We start from the raw sequence: 12167 nt of genomic DNA on the forward strand, positions 1-12167 counted from the left end.
TCGTTGACGTTTCTAATTGGCGCGCAGGGCTCGCTGGGAATAATAGTTCTTGTGAGCAGGCGCCGCGGTTCGCCGCCTTGAAAGCGGAGAGGTATGAAACTACAACCCGCGTTTCTCGCTGTGGTTTGTTGCTCTTTGCGTTCTCATGAACGCTGGTTTGGATTTCATGGTGTGCAAATACTGTTGTTGTTCCTTCAAAGTATAAAGGCTACTTTATAGTCTTTAAATAAACATTATATTAACAAATGTTTTTATAATCACTGAACTGTTAATGGCGTTAATTTCAGAACATACTGTCTAAACTAAATATTATCAAGATAATACAACAAATACATTAAATATTTACAGAAATAAATTATTTCTCTGAAAATACTGTTGTGTTTCATTTCTTTTCTTTTTTTTTTAAATCAAGAATGGCGATTTCCAACGCAGGATCTAACACTTTTTTTTTTTTTTAATTTGGTTGCTAAATGGAGTTACTTATAGAACTGTGCATTTACAATGATAATGCAGATAAAAAACAAATAGTCGTTACATATTTTCTTCAACTGCAATGGGCTTAACATGCTCATTTTATAATTATAATAATTATTACTTATACTCTATGTGTGGTATGCTAATATTCTTTTCACATATAATTCGGAGTGAAAAAAGTGTTTTTGTTAATGGCAACATGGAGTACAAAATAAAAAAAAAATACTTTATACATTACTAATACATACATTACGACTGTACAATGCTACATGTCAGGAATAAAACATTCACACTTGTGATTTATATGTATACAAGCAAAACACAGAAGTATTTGTTTACATAGAAATTTGCCTAAGCATATTGGAGCTCTGAAATATAGTTTTTATACGATACATAGATAAAATAGTCCCACGTTTTTCATCACTTACTGGTTTATATCATAATAATCATAATATCAAATATCAGTCAAAATATCCTTCTAAAATGTATTGTAGTCTGTACTGTAATATAATGTGTTTTTCATTTTTTATTTTGTTTTGCCATTTTCAGCCTTTACGTAGATAGGACAGAAGAAGACATTAAAGGTGAGGGGGGAGAAAAGCAGCAAAGGGCCGCAGGTCGGAGTCGGGCCTGCTGCGAGGAGAAACACGCTATATATATGGGTGCCCGCTCTACCGACTGAGCTCTCTGGGTGCCCGGTAAGCTAATGTGTTGGCTTGTACACAGTATGGCACGCTCCGGACGTCACTGGAGAAAACCTCTGTTTTCAATGAGTGATCGGCCCATAAACCAATCACATACCACAAGACAGAACCCTGTGACCTGATTGGCTCAACGCAAGACTGACGTAAATATGGCTAGGATATAAATTTACCACGCCGTCTTCATTCAGTGCTCTCCACAGTATGGCCGGCGATATTAGCTAGCACTCGCTAACGGTATTCTCTGCAAAAGGGAAGACGGTAACTCAAGAAAATCACCACCTGGATTGCTTAAAGGACTGTACCTCAATAAATTATAACCGATCTAAGAAGGATTAATCAAGTTGTAAACATTACAACCGAAGTTTAATATTTGTTGCTGGGTGTCTGTTGTCTCATGATGGAAGATAACGGTGCACATTTCTTCGAGGGGACCGAGAAGCTGTTGGAGGTGTGGTTCTCTCGACAGGATGAGACCAAAGGAACCGGGGACCTCCGTACCATCCCAAGGTTTGTTATCTTGTAATGTCTCCGGCGTCAGCCCCTTCGCAGCAGAAGGAAACGTGGACTAAAACGTAGGGCACATGCTTGGCGTTTTTCCCGCAGTTCGTTTGTGACATGTAACCAGTTTAACGGGATGTACATGTAATGTGAATAGAATTTGGGTTCCAAAGATACTTTCTTCTCTGTATTCATTAGTTCAGCCTCAGTTAGCTAGCTAGGGAAGGGAGCCAAAGTCTGACAACAGAGCTCAATACCATGGACTAGCTAACACCGTCACTCGAAAATGGCCACCTCCCCCTTTAACAGTGGTACGTCCAAGCTGAGTCATTCATTCTTTACCGAGCAAATAACGTTAAATGATAAATACAATCTTGGCATGACCCCCCTCAGAGCGATAGATCAATGATACGATGTGAATGTTTAAACCTATAACTGTCTCTGTATTTTAAAAGCATGTTGGCAATCCGTTTAAATGTATAGCTAACGGTTAGCTGACTTTAGCTAGTTCCTCGGAGAAAATATGACGTTTTTCAGCAGTCTTCTGTTTTCCTTCTCGTACCACTGTACGCGTTGTAATTTGGAGGCTCTACTTTCATTAGTGTTATTTCTTAGCTTGCTTTGGTGCCAACATTAGGCGGCCCGGTTCATTTAGAAGCTCTATTGGTTAACGCGCGTTTTATTGCCCCCGCATTGGTGTTTGGACGTCGTTTAAATGCATCACAACACAGTGCTAGCTACACCTCGCTACTTTTTTACGAAGCCCACCGGGTGTTGATTAAATTGCGTTTTATGTTTGTGCTGTAAATTGGGAAAATATTTTTTTCTGCGTCATTCAGCAATGAAGCGGGGGGGGGGGGGCTCCCAGAAGATGTCAAGCATGTGGCCCGTCGTCACCGCGTGTCGTGTTACCACGGTTGCAGCGAGACTGCCTGCCAACACGGACACGTTAGTTTCGCCTCAACCAGATACAGATAGTAAATGTATTATTAAGAGACAAGTGGTTGCTGCACATTTTAAATCACTGTGATTACAGAGACGCTAAGTCGCCAGGCGAGTGTTGTGGGTTGAGACTCCTTGACTGATGTGAAGGGAAGGCGATGCTTTTCGGTTAAGGTTCAGCGCTCTCCGCACACGGTCATCCAGTGCATGGCAGCCCCAAGACCACGCTCTACGGAAATGGCATGAACGGTAGTCATGTTCTGGTCGCCTTCCCAGCCATGTAGGTATCCTCCTCCCTTCCCTCTGATTGGTTAGAGGGTCTCCCTACTGTGATTTGCTTAGAGGCACTTGGCTGCATTCAAAGAATAGGCTATGTCTGGGTGATAGGAATTTCAGAGAAACGAAGGTGGCTTAACAGGCTGCTGTTCTTTTATTCGGATCAACACGATCATTTGTTACTGTGCCTGAAACAATGAGGCGCTTGTGCTCAGAACAAAGTCTACAACAACAAAATGGACTGCCCACTGTGTCCCCTGGCTATGGGGTCTGTCTGACTCAATTCAAGTTACTACAGACACAAACTGGAAGTCTGTCTTTGGAGCTAGTCCCCCAGCGTCAGGGAGGGAGGCAGAAGGATCATAGGGAACGCTAGCTCACTTCTTTTCCAACCTTTCTTGGTCTGAGGTAACCCCCCCCCCTCCCCCCCAGCCTTGTCCAAAGAACTCACGTACCACATTATTGATTCAAAATGCATGACACTATTCATTACACAAAAGTAGGTATTGGTAATTGATACTGATAATTAAACAGTCAATATTAAGCTTGGTTTGGTCTGAAATTGTACTACTACTTGCGGTGGAGCTGAATGTTTCAACAGTTTATCCATTATCATTACTGTACTTTTAGCTAATCATTGGAACTGTTATGTCATAACCTTTGGCTTCATGCTAAAACCCATCTATAGAATTGAAAGCCTTTGTTATTCTACACAAGTGCAGTACCTCTGCAATGTGTGCTTGCTAACTAGTTTACACACACGAGGGATAGAACTACTCTCTCCAATCTTTCCACGTACCCCCTTGCATATGCAGAAGAACCCCCTGTGGTACAAGTAACCCTTGTTAAGACTCCCTGCACTAGCTAGCTATTTTTGGTCTCATTTGTGGTCTGATAAACCGTAAATTTATCAAATTCACCACTCCATGTTCCTTTTTTCTTTGGAAGGGCATTCCTGTAGCTCACGAGCCATTCATAACAGTGGATGTTAATGTGTTTAAGGCTACTGCGTCAAGTTCAACACCTAGTAGTATAATTCAGGACACCGGTCCGGTGGTTGGCTTAATATCAACCCTTTGGCAAGGTTCAAGGCTAAATCTGCTTGCGCTGTTGTGGCTGGGTAAAAGAGGACTGGCATAATTTACAGCCCGAGGGCAGATTAAAAGCTCAGAGGGACACTGTCAGTGGATCAGGCTCGCTGGATGTCAGCCAATGTCCAAATAAGTCCACGAGGGTTATCTGATTCACAAATGTGCCGCTCGCTTATGTTACCTCCGCTGTCCTTCCTCAGGGCTCTGCAGCAGATTACGGTCTGCTTCTAGTGATTGTCAAGCAAGGCCCAGGTGATGATCTCACATTACACTCTTTCCTCCACTGTTGCCACGGCTCTGCAGATAAATGTTAGTCATGACCTCTTCAAACGGCAAACAGACAAAGGTAGCCGAACGTCCATGACTGTGTCATGTTGGTAAGCCACGTGTCCCTGTCTTTTGGGTATGGATGGAAGCTCTCTGGTACTGTTTAAAGTGCTCCTTTCCTAGAGACCACTCTTCCTTTGAGGAAAATCTGATCCCAATAAGCGACCAGAAATAGCCTGTCGTGTACATTTCACACTGAAACGGGAGCTGACCTGGTCTTGCAGTAACGTTGTCCTTCTGGTATGTAGCTGGGCGTCCGGCATGTTGAAAGAGCTCTCTCCATGAGGGGAAAAATATGGCTTAACATTCTGGAAAAGCCATACCAGTGGGTAGAGCTGGGCAAAATATCGGTATTGTATTAATATCATGCGATGCGACCAGATAAGTCTTAGATTTTGGATATCATAATATTGCGTAAGTGTTCTTTTCATGGTTTTAAAGGCTGTAATACAGTAAAATGGTCATTTTCTGTACTTACCAGACGGTTATAACTATTCTATGATTTGCCTTTAGTCATTATATCCACATTACTAATGACTATGTATCAAAAATCTCTATTCTGTATATTTTGTGAAAGCACAAATAGTCAACACTACATTATCGTTGGGGTATTGATAATGAGGTATTTGGTCAAAAATATAAATATATTTGATTTTCTCCATATCGCCCAGCCCTACCTGTGGGGCTTATCCTTGTTTGTATGAAGGGGCAATATACGTGTTCTGTGCCCTGCGTCATACCCGGAAAGCCATACCATCTGGAGAGGAAAACCAACGCTCCGCTCTCCATTGACTTGTATCGCGTAAGATGCCTCGTCGTCAAGTCCGTCTGCTAGCAAACAGAAATGTGCATAAAAGCTGCTGGGGTTGGATGCACTACCAACAATGCAAATGACCCATGACTTAGGTTGTTATGAGCTGCTGACCCAAAAAGCCTTGCTTTTATTAAGACAAAAGTGGATACAGACGTGAGGAATCGGCAGTAAGACTATGTGAGCCTGACACTAACCCAACAACATGCCAGTGGCAGGTTAGCAGCAAACATTTAGTTACCAAGTCTAATATCCAAACGTCGGTTTTAAGCTAACGCATGTGATGTCGGACATATCATTAGGTTTGTGTGAGGATCCCACAGTGGCCCCCGGCGGTGCTTCCTACTGGACATGCAGAAGCAGCCCTCCTGTTGCCCAGCAGAGCGCTGGATGCGTTGTCTCCCCCAGCTTGTGGGGCTGGGCCAATATCCAAACAACCCAAAGACGCGTCTATTCTGTATCCATTTGAGATTGTTTGTTTCCTTATATTCCCCACAGCACCATTACTTTCCATTAAGGGCATCCCTCCCTCCCTGTTATGACTGTAGAGGCATGTGGCCTTCTCTTATTCAAAGATACGGTCATAACAACTCACCTTAGTTTCGAATGTGTGCGTGTAAAAAAAAAAAAAAGAAAAGAAAAAAAAGTTTTCTCCCATGAAGTGGATTCACTTCCACATCGGAACCAGTCAATACAGGATTTCGAACGAAAGTAGAGCTGTGCAAGTAATCTACGGTCTAAGGTTCAAGGTGTTTAAAGTTTTTACCAGGTAATGTGTTAAATAATCAAAGTGCTAATTGTTGCTTTTAATTTCTCTTTTTATTTTAGGTTTGAGTGGGACAAACTTCTGGAGAATGTGCATTGTTTGATCATAAGTGTGACAAAGTCTGACAAGCAGGAAGCTTATATACTCAGGTGAGTGCCGCCCCTGTTTGCCTACTGATTTAGAAGGCGGGCGGGATTAGACAGCGGTCACCGCTAAGCCGCTAGCCACTGAGAGCCCAGTCTCCTCCTGGGCACATACGTGACGTACCACATAGCTCCGAATGGATGGATTCTATCCAAGAGGGATGTAACGAGGTAACCGTTCACAAGCTACCCGACAGGAAACAAGGATGCATTCGGCTGTACTAATTTAAAAGAATCAAACCACTCTGGCAGATGGCAGATAAAAACAACTTGTCATGGCAGATAAAAACAACTTGTCATGGCAGATAAAAACAAGTTGTCATGGCAACCGGGGAGTGAGTTCAGTCTTCATCACAGTCGAACTGGGATGCAGCTGCCTAATACCGACTGCAGGCAGTAAACTGCGAATGACCAGTAACCACGGTGACATGGTGTCAACACATGTTTTTATCATTGGTTTTGCCATCAATCATGTATGCAATCAACATGCATGATATAATATGTTCCCGCTAATATTTTGACGTATATAGAGGTTTTATGACACATTCTTGATGCAGTCTGGGTATTTAAGATAGTGACTCTGTCTTATCGGAGGTTTGAGGAAGATCATGAAAATTCTTTTTAGCTGCCGCTTTCTACATCTACTTGTTCTTTCTATGACATTGTTGTGAAGCAGCAGCTGTGTGTGTTTGTTCTAATAGGCTATATGGCCCCTCCCTGTTAATATGCAGGATCCATAAGTTCCACGTGCGCAACCATGTTCAATGTGTGCTAACTGTGTCTGAAATCGACTTTTTGACGCTGGTTAAAAATCCACCGGCCAACATCATACTTTATTGGCCAAATTTAATAATTGCTCTTTTGCGTCACGCGTACACTTGCTTCATTATCTTTCATTGAGAAAATAAGATTAACTTTGATATTTAATTTAAGGAAAAATGATTTAACACATTATCAACGTTAAGCCAATTCAAGCCTCAGGATGTCTTGCTGTCAAAATCCTATTAAATGGTGTTTTAGGATCAAACCTGAAAGTAGAAATGGGGGCTTTGTGAACCTCCGAAAGCATTTGCTCCTGAGATCAGCTGTCGGGATTTATCATTCCTTCCACTCTAAATCAAAGAATAACGTAAATTCCAGCTAGTTGGACCACAGCGACGTGAGACAGGCTGCTGGAGCTCTTGAGTCTGCACCACCTCTGCCACCAGGTTGGCGATCCTGTTCGTCTCGTTCAAACAACTTTCAACCACTCTTCGGCTGGTTTTGTTTTGTTTTTCCAGACTGTATTGTTCTTGAAGTGTGTAATCCTGCAGCTCTGTATGATATAACTGAAGTGAATGGTGGTTTGTGTGTGTTGGACTTGGCTGGTGCTATTTTACACCCCGGCTCCAAATTATGTTATTAGACTTAAACTTCTTTTATTAATCCTTTGGGATGACTCCCGCAAGGAAATTGAAATTTCCAGCATCCATTTTTTTAGCAAGAAGAATACAAAGGTAAAAGAGACAGTATAATAATTTTAAAAAGCTTTGGCTATAAAATATATAAAAGTATTTGTGCCCATCTTAGATCAGATCTATAATGTAAGCTCAGTGGACCCACAGGGACTAAAGCAGTGCATGATGGGAAGGAGAACACTGAGCGAGTGGTGTGAGCACAGATGTTTTACACCTCTTGTCCTTCTTTGCTGTCCACAGTGAGAGTAGCATGTTTGTCTCCAAGAGACGTTTCATTTTGAAGACGTGCGGAACCACCCTCTTACTGCAAGCACTGGTGCCTCTGCTGGAACTCGCCAGGGAGTACTGCGGCTTCGATGCCATCGAGGTAGGCCGCGTCTATGGAAAAACACTCATTCAGAGACGCAGATGAATTCAAACAAAAACACTTGCTGTGGGTCTTTTTTTTTTTTTGTTTCAGAATTTCTTTTACTCCCGCAAGAACTTTATGAAGCCAACCCATCAAGAGTTCCCTCATCGAAACTTCCAGGAGGAAGTGGACTTCCTCAGCCAGATTTTCCCAAGTACGTAACATTACAGAATCTTAGTACTATCCTTTTTTTTTTCATTTATTTTTTTTTTTTTCATTTATTTGTTACAAAATGGCACACCACCTCCAGAATGTCTGCTGTGTGACGTTAGCTTGTGCTCCACAAATCAAACGGATGATGCATGCAGTTCCATATTCGAGACAGTCTAAAGCCACGACTGCCCTCAGAAATTCCGCCAGGTGTCCCCCTCTCGGAGGGATGGCCGTTACTTTTCTTTCTTTGTGTTGGCGTTCTACGGTTAACTGCTCCTCAGATCTCTGAACAGCTAGCTAGACTAGGCGTCCAGTTTTCTGTTGCACAACTAAAACAACTTTTCAACGTACACGTTGCACCAAATCTGTTCCCGTCTGAGTCTATTTTGGCGCGGCGCCGTCCTGCGCTTAGCGACGTCTAAGGTGATTGTGATAAAGAAATGCCAATAAACAAGAGCACATGTTTCTCCATCCCAGAATGCTGTGTGGACTGGCCAGGCCCTGAGAGGAAGGTCTGGCAATGCCAGACTAGGTGAACGGTCACTATAAAACTGAACAGTCAACCAACTTTCTTTTTTGCACCTTCCAGATGGTGCAGCCTACTGTATGGGACGTTTGAATTCTGACTGCTGGTAAGCATCACACAATTTCCAGTACTTGTTGTACCACAGTAAATACAATAGTATAAAGTTGAACTGACATGTGCTTTATAAAGATTTTTATCCTTGAACAATGTTGCAGCAATTTCCTTGTTTCTCTCTGAATGAAATGGCAAATAAATAACTGAGTCTAGAGATCCCCCCCAGCTGCGTGTGTGTAGTTCTGGCACCCTTGCCCGGATCACATCCAGATGCTGCATGTATAGCTGTCCGCTGCTCCAAATACTTAGGATGGGTTAAATATACTACATTGTATGTGACGATTAACAGAGAATTTTGATTTTGGATCTCCACCTTTCTTTTGACCAAAACCACACACCTGTAAAGTTTCTGTCTGCATCCTGCATGGGTGCGATGCGGTCTCAGTGGCCGAACAAACACCTGGCAAAGTAGTCAAACCTGCCCCACAAAAACACATACACACACACAAACTGACTCACAAGGTGAAAACAATGGCAGCAGTGCTGTCACGCCTTGTAAACATGAAAAAAGGCAGCCAATGGTAGTCTTTTGTGTGGCTGCATTTCAGCCACAGCAGGATATTGCTGCATGTTGGTCTGTTCTTTACATATTTCTGCATGTATAAAAGCGCTTTGCGGACCTCCTTTGCTGTCTTGTAGAGGTTTGACAAGAGCTCGTCTTGCAAGATTAAAATGTGACGGCACTTCTTGTAGAGGTAGAAATTGTCTCACAACATCGGTCACAAGTGCAGACCCGCCGCCAGTAGAGGCTAACTTTACTTTTAAAGATACTATACAGAGAAATGTTCTCCCCTCATCCTAAAATGGTCACTACAAGAACAACCTACTTCCTTTGTCATTGCTGCAATGCAACACTTAGTAACGTTATAACCTTGGTTCTCTGAGTAAAGACTATTTTTCCAGTCATATTTCTTATTTGAAGTTTTCTTTAAGATGGTGTTCTCGTGAACCCAGTCTAGGGTCTCGTCTCGTGGGCTGAGTGTCTCGTCACAACCCTTCTGTCTTGTCATAGTTACCCTCTGCGATTTAATAAATGCCCTCCCAACAGGTACCTGTTTACCCTGGATTTACCAGATTACTGGCAGAACAAGCATGCGGACCAGACGCTGGAAGTTCTGATGAGTGACCTCGATCCAGCCATTATGGACCAGTTCTATATGAAAGATGGTGTTTCTGCAAGTGATGTCACTCGTGTAAGTAGACTCGTTTGTGGGAGTTCACGCTCTCCAGTGTTGCAATGGGATTAAGTTGAGGTCTGGTTAGGCCAGTGGTTGGAGATTAGAGTAGAGTAGGTTGGGAACTGGAGTGTCTGCAGTTCAAATTCCCATACAGACAAAAGTATGTGTGGATTAGTAGCTGAAGGGGTGCCAGTTCACCTCCTGAATCCCCATTTAGTGCATGTGTGCATTTGAAGCCTGTTGTAATGTGCGATAAACAGAGTGGAAATGGAAATGTTCCCCGTGCTGGATAGATACAGGCAGAAGGAAAAACTTGTGTAATGTACTTTTTATTTTTATTAGTTTTGGGGCATATTTAGGCAGTTATTGAAAGGACAGCTGAAGAAATGAGAGGGGGGGACATTCAGCAAAGGGCCGCAGGTGGGATTCAAACCCCGGCCAGCTGCGTTGAGGAGTAAACCTCTAAAGAAGGGCGCCCGCTTCAATGTAGTAAACTCCCTTTGCCATGCTGCTGTAATTTAGCTTGCGAGACCTTAATTGGCAGTTAGTCTTTCACTGTCAGCCAGCTCTAGCTCCACAGCGCTCTAAGAACGGCACACACAGAGCTAAAGTCAATGGTCAAACCTGAAGAATTGTAATCAATGGTTAATTATTGGTTTAGATGTTGACCGTCTTCTATCTCTTGGTTAGATGAGTGGAATTCGTGACCTGATACCAGGTTCTGTGATCGACGCCACACTGTTCAACCCTTGTGGATACTCAATGAATGGAATGAAGACTGACGTGAGTCTTCTCCCTTGTCTGTCTCGCCTTTCATCTCGCCTGCTACTTGAAACATTTCTGGAATGTGGCTGTGCTTGTTGTCTTCTCCAGGGGACTTACTGGACCATCCACATCACCCCGGAGCCGGAGTTCTCCTACGTCAGCTTCGAAACCAACCTCTCCGAGACCTCGTACGATGATCTGGTCAGTAAGGTGGTGGAGGTGTTCAAGCCGGGGAAATTTGTGACTACGCTTTTTGTCAACCAGGTAGGTTTGTTTTGTTTTTTTAAACTTGCTTTCATTCAGAGGGATTTGAATGGAAGTTGCCACTGAGTAACTTGTCTTTTTTTTTTTTTTGCCTTTGCCTTTGCCCCTCCCCTGCAGAGCTCTAAATGTCGTAGTGTCTTTACTCCTGCCCAGACGATGGAGGGCTACAAGCACCTCGACCGCCAGTTGGCTCAATTCAACGATTACAATTTCGTCTTCACTAGCTACGCCAAGAGCCGCCAGCAGAACCAGCAGAGCTGAGGGTTTAGGATGAAGAAGAGGCGTAAAAAGAGAGGTGGCCGCCCGGGGCGCCCCCCCGGTGGCCGGCTTCACCCCCCTGTAGAGAGCTTGCCCTCTTCCTCCCCCCTCCTCTTCCCCTCCCGCCCCGCCTGCTGCTGCTGTCGCCGTTTCAGATCTCCGGGTGCTGGCGCGGCCGCGAGCCCTAGTTCATCCTCCAGTTTGAGTTGTTCGCATTGTTGTCCCTGTGACTTAGATCTCTTGCATGGAAGCTCTTTTCTCCGTTTCGATATCCTAGCTCACTCTTGCTGTGATCTTGAAGTGCATGTAGAGGAATTAGACACACTCTGTTTGAGGCTGTCCACCTGTGCCCAGTACAACGTTCCCTTCCTGCAGGTCTCCCCCCTCATCCCCCACAGACAAGGCTTCCGCCCGCACTAGGCCGGGGCCCTGACATGCTCAGACCAGTCTGCCTCTTAACCATCCTAAGTTAGACCGGACCCCGCTCTGCCTTCCAATCTGCTGTCCAATTTGACTTTTGGCATTTATGAATTGCAACCAATTTTTGAGTGCACTTTAAAAATAAATAAATAAATAATATGAAATAAAAATGGGTTACTCACGGTACAAAATGAAGGTCAACCTTTTGTCCAAAGTCTGACTGTATAAGTCCGGTAAAGCTTCGTGGCCATTCTAATTGTTCTCACATTGTTCTATTTGAGTTCCTTAAACTTAGTACTTGATGCTATTTACTGTTGCACTATTGCATGGAAAGCGCTCTAAAACAAAAACGTAGAAGCTAACTCCCATCAGCATTACTTCATTCATTCATTACTACACCTCGACAATCTGGTAGTCCGTGTTTCCCCAAATAGACAGCCTTTTTAAAGTCGTATGTTAAAAGATTTATGTCTATGAATCATTTAAGACAATGAATATGTGCACTTTGTTTGGCCCAGGCTTCTCTTTTTTTTTTTTTTTCTTTCTATACAGCATGCTGTATCTTTAGGAAGCTTCTGGGTCCTAAACCTG

General features: G+C 43.4%; 1 protein-coding gene across 1 annotated transcript; it reads left to right on the forward strand.

Annotated features, from left to right (window-relative positions):
- The first annotated feature begins 1368 nt into the window (after nt 1-1368).
- amd1 (adenosylmethionine decarboxylase 1) lies at nt 1369-11718 on the forward strand. The gene is made up of 9 exons (XM_034901025.1): nt 1369-1685; nt 5952-6038; nt 7730-7856; nt 7950-8052; nt 8641-8683; nt 9740-9884; nt 10560-10652; nt 10743-10898; nt 11016-11718. Exons 1-9 carry the CDS (start codon nt 1573-1575, stop codon nt 11157-11159), a joined length of 1011 nt encoding a protein of 336 aa, XP_034756916.1. The 5' UTR covers nt 1369-1572; the 3' UTR covers nt 11160-11718.
- The last annotated feature ends 449 nt before the right edge of the window (nt 11719-12167 follow it).

This window comes from Etheostoma cragini, chromosome 18, assembly GCF_013103735.1.
Source record: "Etheostoma cragini isolate CJK2018 chromosome 18, CSU_Ecrag_1.0, whole genome shotgun sequence".
NCBI classification, from domain to species: Eukaryota; Metazoa; Chordata; class Actinopteri; order Perciformes; family Percidae; genus Etheostoma; species Etheostoma cragini.

Coding starts and splice junctions, on each gene's coding strand:
- amd1 (XM_034901025.1), top strand. CDS start 1,573: ATGATGGAAGATAACGGTGCACATTTCTTCGAGGGGACCGAGAAGCTG. Junction 8,053..8,640: donor CCTCAGCCAGATTTTCCCAA/GTACGTAACATT, acceptor TGCACCTTCCAG/ATGGTGCAGCCTACTGTATG. Junction 10,899..11,015: donor CTACGCTTTTTGTCAACCAG/GTAGGTTTGTTT, acceptor CCTCCCCTGCAG/AGCTCTAAATGTCGTAGTGT.